This window comes from Mus caroli, chromosome 12, assembly GCF_900094665.2.
Source record: "Mus caroli chromosome 12, CAROLI_EIJ_v1.1, whole genome shotgun sequence".
NCBI classification, from domain to species: Eukaryota; Metazoa; Chordata; class Mammalia; order Rodentia; family Muridae; genus Mus; species Mus caroli.
In genome coordinates, this window is record NC_034581.1 from 67,868,981 (window position 1) to 67,891,950 (window position 22,970).

Genomic DNA, 22,970 nt, shown 5'->3' on the forward strand with positions numbered 1-22,970 from the left:
TCAAGGAGGGAGCAACCAGGACGTGTGTCAAATATATGAAGTCTGAAAGCTTATTCCCAATGGTGTATTTTCTCCTGAAAGGTTAACTCTCCCTACAACTTCTCCCAAAACAGCACCATTAACCAGAGACCAAGTATTCAAATACAGTGGGGAACAATCTACATTCAAAACACTGTAGTGCCCCAATTCTTAAGATATTCCTATGTTTATGTCTATTATTTATACAGAATCTATCCTTAGAGGTCAATCTGTAGGGATATCCAACACTGCCACCATACTTAAATAGCTAGGGCTTCTCTGTTCTTTAGTTTATACTCAAATCAAGGAGACATTAGTTGCATTACATGATTATAAATTTACAGTGATAGCTACTTTATCCTAAAATGCATAGTATAGCCTTGGGTAGCAGTACATTGTTGTTTACTTCAGCTGATGTTAGAATCTGTGTAATGGTCTGGACTGAGTAGTAAATCCTGGTGTGCCTATGGATTTCCAGAGCTAAGCCTTGCTTTTGAGATGGCTTAAACATCTGGCATAATTGCTCTTTCTCCCTGAGTATGTTGGTATAAATGTGAAACAGCTTTATTTATTATTTATTATTTATTGAGCTTCTTTTTCGCCTTGAATCCTTATTCACTGGCTAGACCAATAAAGAGTGACGGGATAACCATCCATGGAAGTTATGTTATTACGTTGGACTTCATGAAGCCATGTGCTTTAATAGTCAGACTACCTGCAGAATTCTGGACAGCATTGGAATCATAGTAGCTTCTTCATTTATCTTTGCATATACAGTTATCCATTCAATCTTATTCTATTGTTGTGCTTAGTTAGGCTAGCACATTAAGGGATATATTTAGTTAAGTGATATATTTAATTTTAAAGAATGTTGCATTTTAACACTAGTCTGAGTATGTAATTGTTGTTGTTTTTAGTTGTTTTTGTGAGGTGTTGCATGTATGTCTGTGGGTGTAGGTGTACCTACATGTACACGTGTAGTGGCCAGTGTATTATCCTCAGGAGCATCATCCACCTCCTTTAAAATAGGTGTCACATTGCTCTCGCTCACCAGGATAGCAAGGCTGGCTCCACCCATCTTCCTGTCTCTACCTTCTTAGCACTGGGATTGAAATATGTATCACACCACACCTATCTTTTATGTGTGTGCCAGAAATCGAACTTGGGTCCTCAGCTTGCATAACAACACTTTAGTGACTAAGTTATCTCCCTGGTCCAATGAAAATATTGTAAAGTTATGTCTAAACATTGTGGGCCATAGGGTAGTGCAGTACTCGGGATTGAAACCAGGGCCTTGAACATCTTAGTTATGTTCTACCAGCAAGACCATCCAAGCTCATGGGATGAAGTCCTTACATTTCTAAGCACTCTTGCTTAGTCTTGACATCTGGAACACAGAACTGTATAGGGTAGGTCTGTTAACTCATGGTGTTAAATGCAAACTTTAAATGGGTGCCCTACTGCCTGGTACAGTGTTATGAGCCTGTGACAGGAAGATCACTTGAACTCAGTAGTTTGAGGCCATCCCTGGAAATGTAGGAAGACCCAGTCTCAAAGTGAAGCATGCGGAAAGCTCACTCTGTTCTTCAAGAAGCAGGTCTTATTCTCTAGGCTTCACTGCCTTTCTTACTTTGAACCAGTTCAGAATGCAGGTCGAAACAGGGCCTAGTAATTTAAAAGAGAAGCAACTCATATGAAACCATTTTTATTTCCATTTCAATTCTAAAACTTGTTCCAGGGGCATGTTCCAGGGTTTATCACATAGAGGCTGTGACTGTTGCTTGTAGTGGCACTGCTGGCTTGCTCTGCACTCTGGCCCTTCCTGGGAGCTCTGTTTGACCAGCAGCAGAAGGAGCCGAGTCCAAGGTGTCTGCCAGATGGTCAGTGCAGGGCTCTGAAGGGAAAGGAAATGGTAAGAGGAGCCCAGACCTGAGGAAACAAAGGCTTTCTGAAGCAAAGTGTAATTATACCACCTACTGGGGAGTAAAAACTGCTAAAAGGGAGATGGAAAAATGATGATTTAACTTGAAGCCCAGAAAAGCCATCAAGTCTAATGTTTCAACTCCTTTCTCCTCTAAGGTCCACTGTTCATTTTTCCTCCTCCATCTCCAGGGCCCAATAGTGACTATGATGCATAGTAGCAAAGGAAGGTGACTTAGACAGAGCATGCGTAAGTTAGAGTTCAAGATGTTCTCTACATAAGAATTATAAACGCTTTTGAAAGTATACTGTTATGCTTTATTAAGAAAATACTGATTTTTTTAAAAATTGAATTTAGTCTGTTTTCAGTAAAAATAGGGCTATAGCTACCAAAATAAGCAACCCCACACTGGTTTCTATGTATAAGACTTAATAGATATTTAAAATAAAGCCATGAAAAGCACAACTAGTGTCTTGGCATTGGCTAAGTAGAGCTGTTATGTCCAGGACCCAGGAAGCTTGATTTCTCAAAATGAATTTGCATAAGTTATATTTCTTGTTTTGTTATAAAATAATATACATTAAATGTTGTTGACCTCTGACATAATCCTAAGAGATGTCATTTGTAATGATCACAGAAGAATAAACAGAGGTGCGGAGGCAGGTGGGGGAAGTAGGCAAAACCCAAAGTCCTTGATATCTGGCTCTAGTGTGGCAGATCCTTAAAGAGCTTCGGTATACCAGAATTATTAAAGGATTTAAACAGTGAATAAAACACCAAGAAACAAAACCCTACAACCAAATAGTAAGATCAACTATATTTCTAAATGGAATTAATATAGATTGCCTTGGTTCAAATATTTTGAAACAGTTAACAGTAAAAGTTTTGTATAGTTCTGGAGATCAAAAAGAGCAATCTAAGTAGGGAGGACTCTTAAAGACCACGATCCCAGACATGCTTAGTGTAAGTGACTGCACAGGGAAATGCATCGTCTTCAGTGCTATGCCAAGAACTTTCATTGACTTATTTTGGCAATGAGAATCGCACAACTTACCACTAATAACTCAACTTTAACAATATTTGCTCACTGCATTGGATTATGACTGTTTTCAAACACTAATTAATCATTTTAGATAAACTTTTAAAAAATGCATTTATGGCCTCAATGAGTATGACTGTTTATTACATTTTCCTTATAAAAGCTGAACTGTTTTATATACTCTTTATGGAAACAGTGCACCATCATAAATTAGAAGATGCAACTGCTTTAGGTATTTTACGGGGCCTGGGCTTGCCTGCCAGCTGTGCAGCTGTTTCAGGCTTCTCAGCGTAGCATATAAAACGCTGGATGCACACTCAAGTGTGTGTACTGGACTTGCCAAGCCAGACCAAATGCTGTGAATCAATAGTTAGCTGCACATGGATTTTTATTACAGCTGGGAAAGCCAATTCCATTTGTGACAGTTGTTTTCTGACTGTTGACAAACACTGCAGTGCTTGGATTCTACTGGGTCTGAACCAAATGGGACCTTTCTTTTCAGGATCTGGGGAGAGAGTAGTGTGCCATTATTTGGTTTGTGGATAAAAATCAGTTAAAACACAAGTCAAAAATGGGAGGATTTAAATTCCATTACTTACTTGTGTGGTTAGCATTGAGTTTGCGGTGTTAGGAGTAGAGTTAGAGTTTCTGAGGCAGCTCACCATGCGCCTTGTTTGTTGATAGAAATCCTTTTGGGGTTGTTTTGTTTGCCCTTGTTTTGGGGGGGACAGGATTACTTTGTAACTCTGGCTGTCCTAGACACACTCTGTAGACCAGGCTGGCCTCAAACTCAGAGATCTGCTTGCCTCTGCCTCTTGAGTGCTGAGATTAAAGGCGTGCACCACCATACCCTGCCCTAACCAGCGGAATCCTAAACAGTTGGCATTTTATTGTGCTCTGGGAGAGTAATAAGAAAATAACATTGTAGTTATGTGTAGATTCAGTTCATTCCTGTCCAGCTCCTGTGAGACTTAAGGCTCTACCTGGAGCTCATCAGCAACACCTAAGTTTCTGAGGTCGGATGCATCCTTAGAGGCAGGTAGCATGGCATGATTCATGCTTCATTTTATCTTTCCAGGTTTTCATTTCTATACATTTCATATGATCCTGTAGTTGTATATAACTATATGATTATATTACATAGAGTATCCACTACTATAAATATTATAATTTATAAATAAGCTTTGAGGGTAGATGTACAAATAACTTGTATGCTATAAATATACTACCCAAATAGTTTTAAATTTTTGCTCAATAAACATTCATTTCTTTCTCCTTTGACTTTTACCCCTTGGCAGAAAAGCAAAGATTTGAGTTAAGACCATGATTTGTGGCAGTGTGAATAAATTATAGCCAATTCCAGGAGTTTGACCTGTCTCATTTTGACAGCGTCTTCTATTTGATCCCTTAAGTTGCCATACATGTCTTATCATACAAGCTTATTAAAACATGCACAAACAAAAAACTGACTTGTTATTATGGTAGAAATAAGAAGTTGCTCATGCATTAAGATCTTGACACACAGGAAGTTTGAATGAATAAGTAGAAAAGGTTCCAAGCTATTAAAATGTCCTGCTTCCTGATTTATTCATTTATCGTACCTGTAATTCTGAAAGTGGGCGAAGGAGCTTTGTTTCCAGGGCCCGTGTGGCTTCCTGCAGAGGCATTAAAGCAAGGCTGGAATTATTCTTTCCTGCAGTGCAGCTGTCCGGCTGACAAGTCAGTCCTTGGCTGAGATCCTCTGAGTTTTTAGGCCTGTTTTATCTATTTTTATGAAGGCATTAATTTTTCATTGGTAAAAAAGCTGAGATTGAAGAAACATTGTTGTTCTGCCTTTTGAGATGGGTTCAGTGCTTCTGTACTTAGGACTGTATAACTATGACTCTTCATTCAGGTCATTATTCTCAGCTGAGGCTCTGTCCCAGGCTTCTTGGACGCGTAATTTCTAAGGTCCCTCTGCTTGCAAGGACAGAGACAATATGCTCTTGCGATACCGAGGTGATTTTGAACTATTGTGTGCTCTCTTCCTGAGTGTGCTTGTTTTCCATATGTAAGGTTTTGCTTTACAATGCTTTTGTAAAGCTGGGCAGTGGTGGTGTACACCTTTAATCCCAACACTTGGGAGGCAGAGGTAGGCGGATTTCTGAGTTCGAGGCCAGCCTGGTCTACAAAGTGAGTTCCAGGACAGCCAGGGCTACACAGAGAAATCTTGTCTGGAAAAACCGAAACAAAGCAAAACAAAACAAAACAACAAAAAGCTTTCGTAGAAATGTTAGTAGCATAATAGTGTCATGCTGTGTATTTATCAGGAGCGTGCTGGAAAGGACAGTATTCGCTGGATGTCTAAATAGCTTCCAACAAAACGAATCAGTACTGGAAATGGTGAAAGAGTGGATATTTTAACATTTCATCCAAATGTATAGATTATAAGGACTATTAGAATTCATTGTCCTTTGTAACTTAGTAGTAGTTGGGCAATCCATATATATGTGTGTGTGAACCTGAACATTTCAATCTCGGAATTCCTTTCCAAATGTGGAATCAGTTTTACACTTGCTTTGCAGAATGTCACTGGCTTACGGTCTTCACATCAATGGTGTACTTTTTGTTTTCTTTCAGGTATTTAAACCACGTCCGGGCTGCATCTCCACAGGATCTTGCTGGCGGCTATACTTCTTCTCTTGCTTGTCACAGAGCGCTCCAGGATGCGTTCAGTGGGCTCTTCTGGCAGCCCAGATAACCTGTATTTTCTCATGTATAAGATCTGGATCGTGGAGCCAAACCAAGGGGTTTGAAAGTATAGAGGTGTGTAAAGTCCCAGCCCAGCAGCTGCACAGCGCACCAGCTGCACAGCACACTACCACTGCTGCTGTGCTCAGGTGCTTGTTGCATCTGGACCAAGCTGAGAAATGTGTTGCAGATAGATTCATGGAAGAGGTTTATTTTTTACTTCTGTTCTTTAGACAGGGATGAAGAGCATTAAACCTCATCTGACAGAAAAGAAATAAATGATTTGCCTATGTATGGAGTTGACTACACATTTTTTTAAAAAATAAAGCCTGACTTTATGGTACATGTTTGTGGGTTTTTTTTTCTCCTCCTCCTCCTCCTCCTCCTCCTCCTCTTCCTCTTCCTCCTTCTAGTGTTTTTCTGGAACATATTTTCCAAATGCCTTTTTGATTATAACATTCAGTGTTATTATCCAAGCCTATATTTTCCCTATAAAAACTTCTGTTTTTCCCCTAATGTCTTATTAATAGTGGTACAGACAAGTGGATATGTTTCATCCTAGCAGCAGGCCGTGTCAAGAAAGCACAACTGTGATGTGGCCCTTGCTCAGCAGTAAGAGTCTGGGGGACTGTTTTGAGCCATGCAAAGTGAGGCAGACCTAATGTGGTTCCCAGCTGTGAGCTCCAGTCATGATAAACCAGAGCCAGGCATTCACCTGCTTTAATGTCAGAGTCAAAGACGTGAGCTAATAAAACTTAATGCATCAATGGCACCTTTCACTGCCAATGTGAGCTCATTTTATGATGAGATGTTGAGACTGGAAAAGGTACCATGTAAGTGAATTTCTCTGCATAAATTATAGACTGATGTAGTTTTCCACCAAAGCTTCAAGGGATTTTACTGTGCTTGTGGTTTTGTGTAGTTTGGGTGTGCGTTGGACAGAAGCATGAGCATCCCAGCCTGTGTGAGTCTGTTGCATGGGCCCCTGCGTATGGAACATAGGCTTTTCCAGGAAATTAAAGGATATTCTATCAAATTTCTGTCACAACAAATGCTAACTTTATGGACATAAGAGTTAAATGAATCAAGTCTTTGGTTATGTTAGTGTTAATAGTCATATGTAACAATACCATCTTTATTGGGTGGGGATCCATTTCGGTGCATCTTGTGGGACCAAACTTCCTTGCTAGAAGTCATACTTCTCATCTTTGATAAATGAGAAAACCAAGAAGTTGAATATGCCAAGATTATATATGTAAATTAGTAAAAAGCTAGAATTAGGTCAAGTTACTTCTTAATCTAAATCCACTATGGAGTGAGCATGTAGTATTTCTTATGTTAGGTTGTTGCTAATTGGTAGTTCACGCTTCTATATCCAATCTGTAAATCTGATGAAGAAGTGATGAAAATGAGCCCACAGCTAGGGCCTTACTGCACTCGTGGACAGAAATCAATATACCTATAATTCATGAACTAATTAATAAAATTCAAGCTTTGTTTTGCATCTGACTTAGAAATCTTTACCTACTCTGTTGGATTAAATGAAATGGAGAAAGAACATGTCGGTGAAAAATGGCCATATTCTAAACTAAATTCTGTACTTCTTTCTCACCCTCCCAGTGATGTCCTCCTAGAGACAGTGTGCAGGTCTTTCATCTACAAGTATCTCCTCTAGCACTAGTACAGAAATAGCCGTTGTATGGCTTTTGTGCCAGGCACCGGGCTTCATGCTTTTCCAATCCTTACAAACAATTCCATTCCTGTCTCCTGTGTTCTAGCAGATAGAGGTGTCCAGTAACCTGCCAGGAGCAGAGAGAGTTATTGTATTTTAAGTACAATAACTTAAAAGCCTTAGAGCTAGGCGTTAAACTCCAGTGCCAAGGCTCCACAGCCATGCTCCAGCGGCCATGCTACAGAGGTGACTTGGTAATCCCATTTCAAAAAGACCTCAAGGAAGTTTTACAGAGCAAGGGTCTAACCCTGTGGGATATAAATGATGTTCAGTGGATGATCTCATTGATACCCTAAGAGTTCTATAGTTTATTACATAGAAGATGACTTGCTTTAAGCAAATAATAATAGTCTGGAATACACATACATCACAAAATGCACGGGTGGTGGCCTTGGTTCATATGAGTCCGGAAGAGTCTCAGAATATAAACACTGTATATCAATGAGCTCACATTTTCTACTGGATTTATCAAAAATCCATGTTCTAGGAATCTTCAGTTAAGGTTAGGGTGGCCCTACACTTAAGTCATCAGTTCTGTACTCAAACTCTACATGAAAGAGGAGGGAGCCGTGCAGCATTTAGAAAGGCATGTAAGTATTCCCTTATAATCCTACTGTTTATGTATTAAAGGATGACTACATGGAGACAGTTCTTACAGCCTTATTTAGAGTGGATAACTACATCATTTGTGCCTCATAACCAGTATCAGTGCACATTATTTGGGTTGTTTCAGAACAACTTGTATATAAATGCTTTTAGATAGAAAAGCTGGGCTATAGCTCACCACATCCCTGGGCTTGTTGCTGTCCTCCCTGCATTTTCACTCACCACCTCCCTGTGCTTCTCACCACTACCACTGACTGCTTCACTAGTTTACATTTGCCTGCCAAGCCTCTGAAGCTGGCAGTCAGTGTTCTAGATCAGAGGTCACTTAGTAGATAGTTTAGGCCGTTCAGGCCAAGTGACAAACTTAAGAGCTTTATGCGATACTTATATCATGAGATTAAGCAACTTGCTGTAATTTTATTGATAAAAGTCAAGATGTAATAAGCACAATTTTTATGGTAATATCTTTAATTGGAATTCTGATTATTTAATAGTCAAATTCCACCAAATATTGGTCTCAGTCCATAAACATATGATATCAAATATGATGGTTAGTTTTCATTGTCATCAACTTGACAACCTAGAATCATATCACATAGGAAGAATGTCAGTCTGTCTGTTGAGTTGGCCTGTGGGCATGTCTGTGGGGGGAAGTCACCCTTGCTGACTAGGGGTCCTGAGCTAAGTGGCAATCAGGGTGAATGTGAGCAAGTATACATGTGCATTCATTTCTTTCTGCTCTGATACAGGATGTCAGCTAGCTACTTGGAGTTCTTGCCCTGACTTCTTCACAGTGATGGACTATGGTCTCAAAGTGTTAGCTGAAATAAACCCCTTTCTCCCTTAAGCTCCTCTCTGCCATAGCAATGGAAGTGAAACAAGAACATTACCCAAGCATATCCATAACTTGGAAGACACTTAAAAGTGTATTTTAATTCTTTGAGAGATTAATATAATACATTTTGATCATATTTACCTCATTATTCTTCCCAGACCCACTCCTCCCTCCACACCCCTCCCAAGTTTGTATCTTTTGTGATAACCCACCACATCCAGTTTGTGTTAGCCATATATTCCTGGGTGTGGTCCACTGGAGCATGGTTGACATATCAGGGGCTCATCCTTTAAGAGCTACCCCTCCCTTCGTCTTAGGATGTTTCCCAGCTTTATCTTGTACAAGCAGCCACACATGCCATGAGTTTATGAGTGCAGTGGTCCTGTCATTTTCAGAGCACTTTCAGAAACTCTAGTCCCTTCTGATCTCTGGCTCTTAAAAATCTTCTTGCTCCCTCTTCTGGGATGGTTCCTGAGCCTTGTAGGGGGTGGCAGTGGTGGTGATGATACTGATGTCATCTTTATGGTTGAGCAATGGGTGTGAGGTTCTGCCTTAGTCACCATCCATTACACAAAGAAACTTTTGTGCTGATATCTGAGAGCTGTAGGTATAGAGATGGGAATTTTGAGACGTTTGATGTCTGTTTAACAGAATAATAGGTTTACCCTTGATACCTGTGAGTTCCCTAACTGTGGTTCTTAGCCAGATATATAGTGCCAGACAGGCCTTTTCCTCCTGTGGAGCCGGCCTTACTTAACCTCAGTCAGAAAGTTGTTGGTTACGCCCATTAACATTCATGCCACCATCACCCTTTGAGCTTATCTTACCAACCTGCTCATTATTGTTCACTTCTCAGTAAAACTGTTGACACCTTTCCTGCACCGACAGCAGCCTACACCACATCATCTGGTGCTATGAAAGCTAGTCAGCAGGGAGGAAGCTAGATTTCTCCATGTCTTAGGACAAAATTAGGTGGTATTTCTAGCAATAGGGTCTTATCATTAAGTTCTGGTCAGCAGAGGCAAAAGTCTCTATTTTGGGGGGAGTCTATAGCACACTCTGATCAACAACTTGAGGGGAGGTGTCCCACACACCTGGTACTGTGATTTTATTTGGCAATCTTGGCTTCTGGGAGAAGTAGGAAGGCATTTTTGAGAGGATTATTTTCCTCATATTTGTCATTACAGAGCACATGAATTTTATAGGTTGAAGTGCCTTAACTTCACTAAATAGTGTGGTGAGGAAGCATTCCCTTGGCACTTTTTTGTAATTTAAATGCATTTTATATATCAAACATTAATGAGTATTTGGAGAATCAAATAATACTAAAATATTTTGTTCAACTTTTGTATTCATATCCCTTCATACCCTAAAAATATCGTTAATGAACATTTAATAGTATGCATAACTGAGGATCCTATATCTAATGTTGAATACTAAATTGTTTTCAAACATAATAAATATTCTTTGGGAATTAAGCATAAAATATTAAAAATGAATCACTAACAAATATATTCAAAAGCCCTTGTATGATACCACCTGACATACTGAGAAAGTACTTAAAACACATTATATATCTGTGTACATTGTCTAACTATAAGTTTACTTTAAAAAGATTATCAGTGTTTCTAGGAGAGAAATTATTTTATAAGTATATTTTTAAAATTTCAAAATAGTAAAAACTCTTTGGGGGCTGGAGAGATGGCTCAGCGGGTAAGAGCACCCGACTGCTCTTCCGAAGGTCCGGAGTTCAAATCCCAGCAACCACATGGTGGCTCACAACCATCTGTAACGAGATCTGGCGCCCTCTTCTGGAGTGTCTGAGGACAGCTACAGTGTACTTACATATAATCAATAAATAAATCTTTAAAAAAAAAAACTATTTGAAGTTAAACATTAAGAAAATGCTAATTTCAGGCACAGTGAGAAAAATGATCATTAATATTTCCATTATGTTTGTAGAACATGATTTTAATATATATGTTAGACCCATTTGGTTCATAACTTGTTAGTTTCAGTGTATCTCTGTTTAGTTTCTGTTTCCATGATCTGAGCATTGCTGAGAGTGGGGTCTTAAAATCTCCCACTATTATTGTGTGGGGTGTGATGTGTGCTTTAAGCTTTATTAAAGATTCTTTTATGAATGTGGGTGCCCTTGCATTTGGAGGATGAATGTTCAGAATTGACAGTTCATCTTGGTAGATTTTTTTCCCTTGTCCAGTATGAAGTGTCCTTCCTTATCCTTTTTGATAACTTTTGGTTGAAAGTTGATCTTATTCGATATTAGAATGGGTACTCCAGCTTGTTTTTTGGGATCATTTGCTTGGAAATTTTTTTTCCAATCTTTTACTCTGAGGTAGTAGTGTCTGTCTTTGTCGCTGAGGTGTGTTTCCTGTATGCAGCAAAATACTGGGTCCTGTTTACATCGCCAGTCTGTTATTCTCTGTCTTTATTGGGGAATTGAGTCCATTGATGTCGAGATATTAAGGAATAGTGATTGTTACTTCCTGTTATTTTTGTTGTTAGAGGTGGAATTATGTTTGTGTGGCTATCTTCTTTTGGGTTTGTTGAATGACTACTTCCTTGCTTTTTTGATTGCTTTTTTCTAGGTTGTAGTTTCCCTCCTTGTGTTGATGCTTTCCATCTATTATCCTTTGTAGGGCTGGATTTATGGAAAGATACTGTGTAAATTTGGTTGTCATGGAATATCTTGGTTCCTCTATCTATGGTAATTGAGAGTTTTGCTGGGTATAGTAGCCTGGGCTGGCATTTGTGTTCTCTTAGGGTTTCTATGACATCTGCCCAGGATCTTCTAACTTTCAGTCTCTGGTGAGAAGTCCGGTGTAATTCTGATAGGTCTGCCTTTGTTACTTGTTCTTTTCCCCTTACTGCTTTTAATATCCTTTGTTTGGTGCATTTGGTGTTTTGATGATTATGTGATGGAAAGAATTTCTTTTTTGGTCCAGTCTATTTGAAGTTCTGTAGGCGCCTTGTATGTTCATGGGTACCTCTTTCTTTAGGTTAGGGAAGTTTTCTTCTATAATGTTGTTGAAGATATTTACTGGTCCTTTAAGTTGGGAATCTTCACTCTCTTTTATACCTGTTATCCTTAGGTTTGGTCTTTTCATTATGTCCTGGATTTCCTGGATGTTTTGGGTTAGGAGCTTTCTGCATTTTGAATTTTCTTTGATTGTTGTATCAATGTTTTCTATGGTATCTTCTGCACCTGAGATTCTCTCTTCAATCTCTTGTATTCTGTTGATGATGCTTGCATCTATGACTCCTGATCTCTTTCCTAAGTTTTCTATCTCCAGGGTTATCTCCCTTTGTGATTTCTTTATTGTTTCTATTTCCAGTTTTAGATCTTGGATGGTTTTATTAATTTCCTTTGCCTGTTTGTGTTTTCCTGTAATTCTTTAAGGGATTTTTGTGTTTCCTCTTTAAGGGCTTCTAGCTGTTTACCTGTGTTCTGTATTTAAGGGAGTTATTTACGTCCGTCTTAAAGACCTCTATCATCATCATGAGCATCATGAGAATTGATCTAGGTCTGAATTTTGCTTTTCCAGTGTGGTGTATCCAGGACTTGCTATGGTGGGAGAATTGGATTCTGATGATGCCAAGTAACCTTGGTTTCTGTTGCTTATGTTCTCATGCTTGCCTCCTGCCATCTGATTACCTTTAGTGCTACCTGCCCTAGCTATATCTGACTGGAGCCTGTCCTTCTTGGGATCCTGGTTGTGTCAGAATTCCTCAGAATTCAGCTGTCTCTGGGATCCTGAGATCCTGGGTATGTCAGAGCTCCTGGGAGTCAAGCTGCCTCTGGAACCCCGAGATCCCAAGCTCCTGGGATCCTGGGCGTGTTAGAGCACCTGGGAGTTGAGTTTCTTCTGGGTGTTATAGGACTGGCTACAGAGGTCACACCTAAATAAGGTCTGCTCAGGGCACTGGCCCAGACAGGACAGAACCTGTCCCACTGGTCTGGTGGAGTTCCTGGGTACCTGGGTTCTATTGGTCCCAGTTACTTCCGGTGTTGGGGCAGATGTTATGTCCTCTTCACCTCTGATCCTGTGGTCCTGGGCATGTTGGAGTGCCTGGGAGTAGATCTTCCTCTGGGTGTTGTGGGACTGGCTGAGGAGTTCAAGGTCCAAAACGTTTTAATTTTTGATAGTGTGAAGTGTATAAATTAGGATATTTTGATTCAAATGTCAGTTGTATGACACTATGGCTGTGCTTTACATTAAAGGTGCCTTCACACTCTAGACCATTATGTCCAGACTTGGCCTGGAAGCTGTTCTTTTCTTATGCCTCATCTACATGATTTAATTGTGTATTATTTTTACAGAGAAGTTATATAATTACATTCTTCCACTGATAACTACAATGTAGTTAAATGCCTTCCTAGTTGATCAGAATAGAATTACTCTGTCTTCAACAACTATCTTTCCAAAGGATAGACACTATTAAAAGAACATTTATCTAATAAAAATAGAAATACCTTGAATTACAAAATCCTTACATAATTTTCTAACTTTATCAATTTGTTTGCTTATTTTGTGCAAGTGTATACATGAGTACTTTGGTGCATGCATGAGGTCTGAAGAAGACTTTCAGGATTTCTTCCTTTCCACATTGTTCCTAGGTAGGCTCAGGCCATCAGGCTTGGCAGCAAGTGCCTTCACCCACTGAGCCATCTGACTGGCCCATGCCAATTCTGTTTTAAAACTATGCTGAATAACAGCAGTGCACGCTGGAAATGCCAACAGCTGGGAGGCTGAAGCAGGAAGATAGAGTTCCAAGTCCTGGGTTACACAGATCCTGCCACAAAAAATAATAAAAAAGAAAGGAAAAATGGATGGAAACAAAAATCAGTCTATATACTATACAAGTTCATTTTATTTCAGTTTACTTTGGTAATGTTCCATTTATAAGAGCAAATCGTAAGTGTTTAATAACAAATATCTGAGTGGTAAAGTTTACCTCTTACACATTGTACTTCTTTATATAAAGTCTACTGGGGAGATGGAGAAAACATTTCAAACTAAGAATCTGATGCGATCTGTGGTTCTCCTGAGAAGGGGTCACCCATCTTCTGCCGTTTAAGAGGTGGCTCTTGGTCATTCTCTGTAACAAATTCAGAAAACCCACTTTAGAGCATTTTTAACAGTTGCATACACTTTTTTACAAAAGATTTTAAGATTTGTTTTTATTCTTTCAACTCAATAAATACTACTATGGATTTACTGTTTTAACAAAACAAGCCTTCTATTTGACTAAACCACATTCCTCGCTAAAAGTTTAAATATTCTAAACTAAGTGGCAAGGGGGTCACAAACAAAATGGCTGGAACTAGTTTAATTTCCCTACTTACAAATAAATGCACACTCCCAAGAACACACACACACACACACACCACAACTCACAAGCTATGTTAAGGGTAGTACACTCCACACTTCATTGTGAAGAACTCACGTAGACTGAGGCCTTGGTTCCTGTAGAGTGTAGCAGTGGGAATCTGGAAGGTGATGCACAGCATCTCCTTGTTAGGGGCCACATTCCTTACGAGATGAACTGAACTACTGGTCTCCAAGGAAACGCCCAGCACAGCTTCTGCCTGCTGACGAACATCCTTAGCAGGATTGCTATCTTTGGAGAAGCAGTAACAGTGCACTGTGGGGAGGAGCTCCGTGCTGCAAGGCTGCCCATCCAGAAGTGATCTGAAAACACTGAGAAACTCGATGGCCTTAGCTGGCAAGTTCATGACAATGTGGACAGAGGGTTTTGCTTCAGCTGACAGTCCTAGCCGAAGCGTTAACTCTTCTCTGACTGGCCCTTGGATGAAGTCTTTTCCATCCATGTTAAAGACTTTCACTTTCTGGTCAACTTTATTCAGTTTACAATTGTGCAACAGCCATTTATGGGACTCAGGATTGAGATCATTGGCAAACACTGTGCAGTTTTTCCTTGCTGCTGGAATGGCAAAGGGCCCAACCCCAGCAAAAACATCAAACAAGACATCTCCGGGGTTGAGAAGTTCAGTGATCCGGCCATGTTCAGTAGAGAGACGAGGATTCCAGTAGACTTTAGAGAAATCAAACTCATACGTATAGTTGTTTTCTCGAACCTAAAAAAGGTTTCATGTTTTTAGTTCTCGTACTGGATTTAAAGTCTGTCCACTGAAACTGGATAGGTTATGTACACATGAGAGCATACATGTATCATAGGAGCAAATAACTTCAATCAAAAACATTTTGATTAGAATCCTGGTGTTTATAACATTTCTGGGACCAGTAAGTATCTTGTATTTACCCTTTTTCATGAGAAAAGTCAGCTCTCCAAAGTAAAACAGTTGTTCACATTCTAAAGGGTCTTAAAACTGATTCCAATTCACATAAGGAATTTTGCAGAAAGGCCAACTGGCTTTATGTCACCATGTAGAGAAAGCAAACAACAGGAAAATCTGAACCCTTCCTACTATAGGACACTTCCACACATCAAGCAAGTGGCCTTCCACAGCATTCAGGTTGCAAAAGGGAGACATAATCGAAGAATCATTAGAATTTGAGATATTCTATGTTTTGAGACAATTACTAAAATCTTGCCCATTTCATGTCTATAAATTAGACATATCAAGTCCCTCATTTTATGAACAAAGAAACAAAGACCAGAAAGTTCCTAACTTACACAAATCTGATACCTCTTTCTTCTGTTTCCTGGGGCCTTAATTTCACTGAGGTACGCATCTTCCCTCTGACTGAAAATGATGCTCAGGTCAGTGCTGGAAACGTTTCTTAAGTTTCTGCCCCTGAAAATGCCCTAGGCATAGCCTGGCAGGTGAAGTGTTTTATGAACATTTCGCACACTGTTCCATGGCTTATTCTGTCACCTGTCCATGGGCAATTTATTTTAATACATAGCTAAAAACTTTTTAATGAAGGACTGTTCCAATATATCACGTTAGCAGAATTCAACCAAATCCTCTTACAGTCTCTGTGAGCATAAGTTGCTCAGAGTTGCACACTACATTGCAGCCATATTATGAATATGTACTGTCCTGATTCTAAGCATCAGTCCTGCTGTTCTCTTGGAATTGGTAAACAGGGCAGTACCTTGGTCAGCATATTCTCCTCTCCACACAGCACTTCCATTTGGAAATTTCGGTAGGTACTGTCAATGTTGCTGGTTTTATTTACTGCCGAGGTGATTCCTGGGTTTTTGTCAACCATAACTTGGCCTAAAAGGTGAAAATTCATGACTGTTTGTGAAACTGAAACTAAACAACTTAACATAAATGAATGACATTTTCTTTTGGTTTACAAATAAAACTGTACTCGGTATGTGTAATTCTACCCACAATTCTAAAATTAAAGTACATACAGAAAATATGGATATCTTCTTTATGGATGTGTTCTGCTTATCATATCTAAACTCAATTAAAACTTTTTGAAGCTATGAACTTGTTCCCCCAACTCCTCCCAGATGCACTTGACTTCCCTACCCACCCAACTTTGTGTCCCATATATTCATGGATGGGTTGCCTTTCACTTACTTCTAAGACATAAAAGTTAGTTTTAAATAAAATTTTAAAACATTAAAAGCATTTCTATAATTCCATAGGAAAGCCTTAGGGCTTTGGACTTGGTACGGCAGCTGAGCTATGTCCCCAGCCAGAAATGTTTCACTTTTAACCCTTATGCACCACCACCATTTTAGGAGAAACAATAGTTTTAAGTTAGGGTAGGCAGGTATTATATGAAAGCCCACATCTGACCCTGAGCTGAGTCCCCACTGTGCAGTATTAATGTCTTTTGTCAATGAAGAGAGAGGAAGCAGGAAGGGCATGATCAAGTCCAATCGATGCAAAATACTGAATGCTACATTTTAAAGCTGGGAATAATTCTCACATGTTTTGAAAATTACTGTATTAAAAAGAGTAACCTAAAGAATGCATGCATACCAAGTATTTATATAAAATGTGATTTTGGTTATCCTTCTATCCAAATAGTAAAGGCTGTGGGTTTCCCTGGAGCTACAATAGTAGGGTGTACATAGCAATTTCTAAAAGGCTAGGAGCACTTTAAAAAGTTTTAAAGTGTTTAACATAAAGAAGCAGCTTCATTAGCTAAATTACTAGCTAACTCACTAGCATTGTATATTTGACTCTGAAACACCAAATTTCAAAACCTCATACTGACCATTGTCCCAAAGGCCTAATGGCTTTTTGGACCAAAAGGATTTTGTTCAATATAACAAAGGGGTTGGGGTGTGTGTGTGTGTGTGAAGAGGCCCAAAAGTCTCTGCCAACACTGCGACTACAAAGAAGATATTCCAAAATGCTTTTCAAAAAGGAGGAACTTGCTTCTGATTTGGTTTCAAATAAAAACTAAACTACCCTGCTTCTTCTTCTTTTTACCCTGTTTCTTTAAGTTAGCATTTTTAAATAAAAAAAAAATTAAGCACTAAAACTAGAATGTCACTTTTTTTCTAGAGTATGAATCTGACTATAACCCACCTACCAATTAACTGCTTGAACGGCAGCTGGTGATCTCGGAGATTCAGGTGGGCAATATGCCCAACCCTGCTGAATCCAGAGGTCACATCTTGACCTTCAGGAAGCACAGCTTTCAAAATTTCTTCTGACTTAAAATTTTCATATGTTAGTTCCAAGTTGTAGTGGGATAGCTGTGGGCTGACATCAAGTTCTTTTAAAGCTCCAAGTTCTGCTTTGTCAAAGGAATCAGCAGTAAGCATCCTGTAGGGGTCCAACATGATCAGCCTACTGTCTTCATCCTGGGGGTCCTCCATCACTCGCTTTATGCCCGGGCGCTGCAGGGCTACTCTCCTGAGGGCTCGCATCAATCTGTTGACTACTTCTTTCCTCGCTTTAAGCACAGGGATGGACACTGTCTTCTTAAAAGCTGTTCTATCAAGTTCTCTCATTCCTCGAACATCAGAGGGTGGTGAAAATAAGTCACTATCTCTCACACTTGCTTCTATTTCTGGCATGGCTGAGAGTCCTTGTCTTTGACCCAACAAAAAAACGGAGGGTGCTTTCCTAAGTCTCGGTACCAGGGTAAACAACAATATTGATTCACTGGGGTGACACCACTCCACTTGCAAAAGTCTTCTTGAGAATCCAAATAGCTTCCATAAGATTCTGGGGAAAATAACAAAACACCAAACACCATCAAGCTACATGTGAATACATCCACAATGGCTTTTGAGGATGAAAATATAAATTATCTTTCAAGTCACCTGCCAAGTGCTGACAAAAGGTTTGGATGGCAAGGGAGGGCAGTCTCTCTTGCAGGTTAGAATGATCACTGTCCCTGGTAAATAATACATTTGCATCTTCAGTCTATTTGCCCCTATAACAAAAAAATTAGTGGTCTAGCAATCTCCCTATACCCAAAGAACTCCGCTCACAAATTTTAACAGAACACACATAAGAATAGGAAGTATGAAATTTGAGTTAAGGGTCATCTCTAAATGAAACAATCACTATATGTGATGCCACCAACGGCAATACTTACTAGGATATTCTTAGGGAATCTTATTTTATTTATTCTACGGGCTGTTGTAACAGAAGCTGTGTTATGAAGTTTGTAAGCTAAGGGGTAAGTTAATCACCCAAAGTTATGTGGCTGCTAAGTGGCTCGGCAAGGCTTAAACGTTCATTAAGGTCTTAAAATGTAGCTCACTGGTAGAAAGCTTGCCTAGCACGCATGAGGTCCTGGGGTCATCCCCAACATCACATAATATCAGGCATGGTGGTGCCTACCTGTAATCTCACCATGAGGAAATAGGAGGATTAAAAGTTCAAGGCCAGCCTGGGATGCATTTGAGACCAGACCTCAAAAAAAAAAAAACCAAAAGCTTGGTTGAGAATGAAAGCTGAAAGCTGGGGATACAGTTTAGCTAGAAGTGTACCTAGCAAGCACAAGCAAATGCATGGGCTTTCAGCACTACATAACCTGGGCTCGGTGGTGCGGGCACTCAGAAAGCAGATCAGAAGTTAAGGTCATCCTCCAGGCTGGTCTGGATACATGAGATTTGTCCCTTTCCACATGACCTTTGTATAATGTTAGGATGCCTATCAGAGTGTACTGCCATACGCCATGCCTATAACTAAAAGCTTCAGTATTTTCACAAGGCTTTACTGTGTTGTTTGAAGCATAAGACTAATGATTCATTTCATCTTTTAAAATACCAAGTAAATGGTAAAGGGTCCTGTTACAGAACCCTATACTATAAAACAATGAAGTGTAGGTCTACACTAGTACTTAGTGTAAGTACTTAGTGAACTAGTGCTGAGTGCTAGTTTACTCAAACTGCGTAAATGTAGGCGTCCCTTTTCCATCTGTAAAATGTGGTTAAAACTATGAAAAGATTTTTGTGGTACTGGGAACCTAATCCCGGGCACTTATCATGCTATCCAACCCTACCACTGGGTGCATCAGCCCTCACCATGCATTTGACCAGCCCCCTACCCAAGGGCTCCGGCCTCGGCTTAGCGGCCGGTGGACAAGGAGATGAATGACCTGGTGGCCTTTTTGCGCTCATTGGGCAAGAAAGAAGAGCACGAGTCCCGCCGCAGTACCGTCGGGTTTTCTGCATCACCCGGGACACTACTGCCCCCTCACCAGCTGCACCTTTCCAGGGCCAGCGTCATCCGAGGCCCGCTTCAGACCCGAACCCCTCACCTCATGCTCTGGTGCAGCTCGGAAATAGGGCGTCGGAGGCTGGTGACGTCATCACTGCTGGCCGCTAAGGCCCCATAGAATCCGACCCTGTGGACTCGCACCTCTCTTCCGGGCCCGCGATTTGCTACGAGAGCCCGGAAGGGCCAAGCCCGTAGCTCCGCCCCTGAAGCCGCACAGCCTGGGCGCTTGGGGTTAGGGGAAGCGGCTCCGTGATTTACTTAGCAGTCGGTCGCGGAGCACCATGCAGGCGTCCCGGCACAGCATCCAAGCCGAGCCAGGCTGGTACGTCTCTGCCCAGCAGCCAGAGGAGGCAGTGGCTGCAGACGAGTGGAGTCCGTTGCTAAGCAACGTAAGTGGGCTTTACTGGCTGTGCTGGGTTCCTGTGCGCTTTGGTATCCTTCAGGGCTTGCAAGAGGAGCCTTGGACTGGAGGGGACAGACCCTGGGGTGGGGCCCGAACCACTGACCCCAGGCGAGTTTGGAATGTGGCAGCAGCATGGAGCACTCAGTCAATAGTGAGAGTCTTGGAACACCGGTGGGATGAGCCTCGGTTTTGTGACTCACCATTAATTGCTTTGTGTCATTGTCGCCTCTGTCTCCTCTAGCCTTGTGAGGTCTTGCAAGAACATCACATGATGTTTCTTTTCTGGGGAAAGATGAGCTATAGGCACTTTAATACACAAGTCCCTGTAAGTGAAGATGAGGAGAGGTCTCTGGTAATGTGCACATAGCTCGTCCTTAACCTAAAGCCGGTGTAGTGGGCTGTGTGTGCCCGGGGGCCCCGGAGCCTCTTTGGTCTTGAATGTCCAGCATAGGAGGGCCTTGGGCATGCTAGAAAAACTCCCTAACGCAGAGCTGCTTTCCAGTCCTGCCACTCCACTTTTTATGAATCCCTGGACTGTAACAGCTGATGGTTTGGCTTATGTTGTCCCTGTAAGATATTCCTGATCATCCTTCTTGCTGGGAGGACTTAATTCATTAGGCATATAAACAAAAGGTTAGTTTACTGCGGTCCTAGTACTTGAGGAGGAAGAGTTAGGGACAGAAGTTCCATGCTGACATTGGGATTCTTCAGGAAGCACGTGACTGAGGCCTGTTCCTCCTCTGTCTCCACCCTATCTTGATCTCTTGAAGTCACAAGGCCATGGCTCCCACTGAAGCCAGTTGGGCCCTGCACGGGAGGAAGTAATTTTCCTGGAAGACTCCTTTCCTTGAGTTGCACCAATAGGTCAAAATGAAGGGAAAGGAACAAGTATTATGTCCAAATGTGCTTTTCCTTGGTGTAATAACTCCTATGACAGAAAGCAACTTGGGAAGGGAAGGGCTTATTTCATCTTACAGCTACAGTCCGTCTTGAAGGAAAGTCAGGGCAGGAATCTGGAGGCAGAAACTGAAATGGAAGACACGGAGGAAATATTGACTTGCCCCTACTGGCTTACTCAGTTTGCTCTCCTTCATCCCCAGGAAGGCCTGCCTGCTCAGTGATGCCCCCACCTAAAATAGGAAGTGTCTTTTCACATCAATCAGGAATATCCTCACCACCCCCAGGCTCGCCTACAGGCCAGTCTTTTGAGGACATTCTCCCAATTGAGATCCCCTCTTCTCCAAGGAGACTAGCCTGTGTTACATGGGTAAAAGGACTAGCCACATCCTGGTTAATTAGTGTTCACACGATTAGTTCAAACGGCTCAACATACTTTAACTTCCTTCTTCAGGCATTTAATGTGGGTAAATGGTGTGTTTCCAGGAACCTCACAGGCAGGGATCCTCCGGTGCTTCCTTTGGTCTCTCCGTCTTTAATGTGATGAACGCCATCATGGGAAGCGGCATCCTTGGTTTGGCTTATGTGATGGCTAACACAGGTATCCTTGGATTTAGGTGAGGCCTGTTTCCATATTTTATCATCACACGGTTCCATTTTGATAAGGAATTTTTATTCCAGAAGTTACCGGTCTACAATTTCTAGTTGGATTACTTCTGAGGTTTTAATGCTGTTTTGTTCCCCTTGGGCCTATCTAGTCTGTGCTTTGGAGGAATGCTACCTACAGTCATGCATTACTTGAGGGGGTGGGCATCCATGTAGGAACATCAAGAAGGGAACCCCGGGGCTCTAAGATAGTTCGGGCTTTAAAACAGCACCAGCAAAGCGGGGCTCTGGTGTAAGAATCAGAACCCGTGGGCTTATAGGGCACAAAAAAGAAAGAGAAGGCCACTGAACATTGTCCCTTTTGGGCAGGTTGTTGCTAGGGGAAGCTTTGGAGATAAGGTAAGTAAGTGGTTAGGATGTCATGTGATAGATAAGCAGCTTTCCTGGTCAGACATTACTGGGGTCCATAGGGCACAGGGGGTAAGGATCTGGAAAATAAGTTACTTTGCTTTAGGAATTGTTATTGTTTAACTAAAAGGGGGAAAGGGTACCAAATGGAGTAGCCATGGCAATGCTACTAATAGTGGCAATGCTGTTTCGTTCCTGGGTGATCCTTATAGAGTATACTTAAACAAACCTAGATGGTAAAACCTTCCACACATCTCTACAGTATTGCCTGTTGCTCGTAGGCTAAAAATCACCTAATACAGTGCAGTCCACGTGCTAGTCTAGTAAATGCCGCAGCAGTTGTAATATAATCGTATTTGTTTATCAACACATGCAGAAGATCCAGTGAAAGAAGAAACCTGTTCCCGGATTGGACGTGGTGCTGAGAGGAACTGGAGAAGTCGTTTTAAGGGCCTTGTGTTTCGTTTTTCAACTTTTTGATTCTTGTTATAATAGCCTAAAAAACAAATACACCATATACCATATAAAACTTTTCTTTCTATATGTCCTTATTTTATAAGCTTTTTAAATTTAATCTACTCTTATTCTCGTATTTTCCTTTTCTAACTTTTTCTTTAAAACTCAGACATAAGCACACTCACTACCCGAGAGCCAGGATCATTGCATCAGTTTACACACCTTGCTCATGGGGAGGTGTTTCGGGAGCAGGACCCAGCTGCAGCCTCCTTGCCTGTGACAACAAAGCCTTTTCTGAAGCCCCTGAAGGACTGACTGGTCCTGGTAGTTGGGAGGTAGGGACAGGAAGATCGGGGAATTCAGGGTCTTCCTCAGCCATATAAGTTCAAGTGAGACCCTGCTTCAAAAAACAAACAAACCAACAGCAACAACAATTAAAAAAAAAAGTGTACCCTAAAATCATGATTTTTTAAAAGAATATAGTATGGTAGTATAATAAATACAGGAACCAAGGATTGTATTACTTATTCTTAGTGGATATTCAGTACTACATGTAAAAGCACATGTTGCGCTTATGATTATATGGTTGGCAGTGCAGTAGTCTGCTTTCCCAGCTTCACCGTGAGCATGAATAATGTGTTCCCTATGACACGAGGACG

At 40.9% G+C, this 22,970-nt stretch overlaps 3 protein-coding genes across 7 annotated transcripts in view; 2 read left to right on the plus strand and 1 right to left on the minus strand.

Moving 5' to 3' along the window:
- Positions 1 to 6,035, plus strand: part of Mnat1 (MNAT1 component of CDK activating kinase) — a 144,542-nt gene extending 138,507 nt beyond the window's left edge. Inside the window, exon 8 of the mRNA XM_021179201.2 lies at positions 5,598 to 6,035. Coding sequence (XP_021034860.1) covers positions 5,598 to 5,718 — 121 coding nt within the window. The 3' untranslated portion in view covers positions 5,719 to 6,035. The remainder of the gene's footprint in view (positions 1 to 5,597) is intronic.
- A 7,355-nt stretch (positions 6,036 to 13,390) lies between these two features.
- On the minus strand, positions 13,391 to 19,657 carry Trmt5 (tRNA methyltransferase 5). Of its 5 annotated transcripts, none has more exons than XM_021179331.2 (5): positions 19,582 to 19,657; positions 17,395 to 18,035; positions 15,988 to 16,112; positions 14,351 to 15,002; positions 13,391 to 14,002 (listed from the first exon to the last, which is right to left on the minus strand). In XM_021179331.2, the coding sequence occupies exons 1-5, from the start codon at positions 19,584 to 19,586 to the stop codon at positions 13,920 to 13,922; spliced, it is 1,506 nt and encodes a 501-aa protein (XP_021034990.1). In that variant the 5' UTR covers positions 19,587 to 19,657; the 3' UTR covers positions 13,391 to 13,919. The 5 variants fall into 5 exon arrangements, with proteins under 5 accessions (XP_021034990.1, XP_029340291.1, XP_029340294.1 ...); XM_029484431.1 differs by having other exon boundaries at positions 13,757 to 14,002; positions 19,531 to 19,606; XM_029484434.1 differs by lacking the exon at positions 19,582 to 19,657 and adding an exon at positions 19,420 to 19,467 and having other exon boundaries at positions 13,757 to 14,002.
- A 66-nt stretch (positions 19,658 to 19,723) lies between these two features.
- Positions 19,724 to 22,970, plus strand: part of Slc38a6 (solute carrier family 38 member 6) — a 62,144-nt gene continuing 58,897 nt past the window's right edge. The window contains exons 1-2 of the mRNA XM_021179271.2: positions 19,724 to 19,930; positions 21,328 to 21,458. Of these exons, the coding sequence (XP_021034930.1) occupies positions 19,823 to 19,930; positions 21,328 to 21,458 (239 nt within the window). The 5' untranslated portion in view covers positions 19,724 to 19,822. The remainder of the gene's footprint in view (positions 19,931 to 21,327; positions 21,459 to 22,970) is intronic.

Coding starts and splice junctions, on each gene's coding strand:
- Trmt5 (XM_029484431.1), bottom strand. CDS start 19,550: ATGACGCTGGCCCTGGAAAG. Junction 16,113..17,394: donor GCCGTTCAAGCAGTTAATTG/GTAGGTGGGTTA, acceptor TTCACCTTTTAG/GCCAAGTTATGGTTGACAAA. Junction 14,003..14,350: donor GAACCAAGGCCTCAGTCTAC/GTGAGTTCTTCA, acceptor AATTTGTTACAG/AGAATGACCAAGAGCCACCT.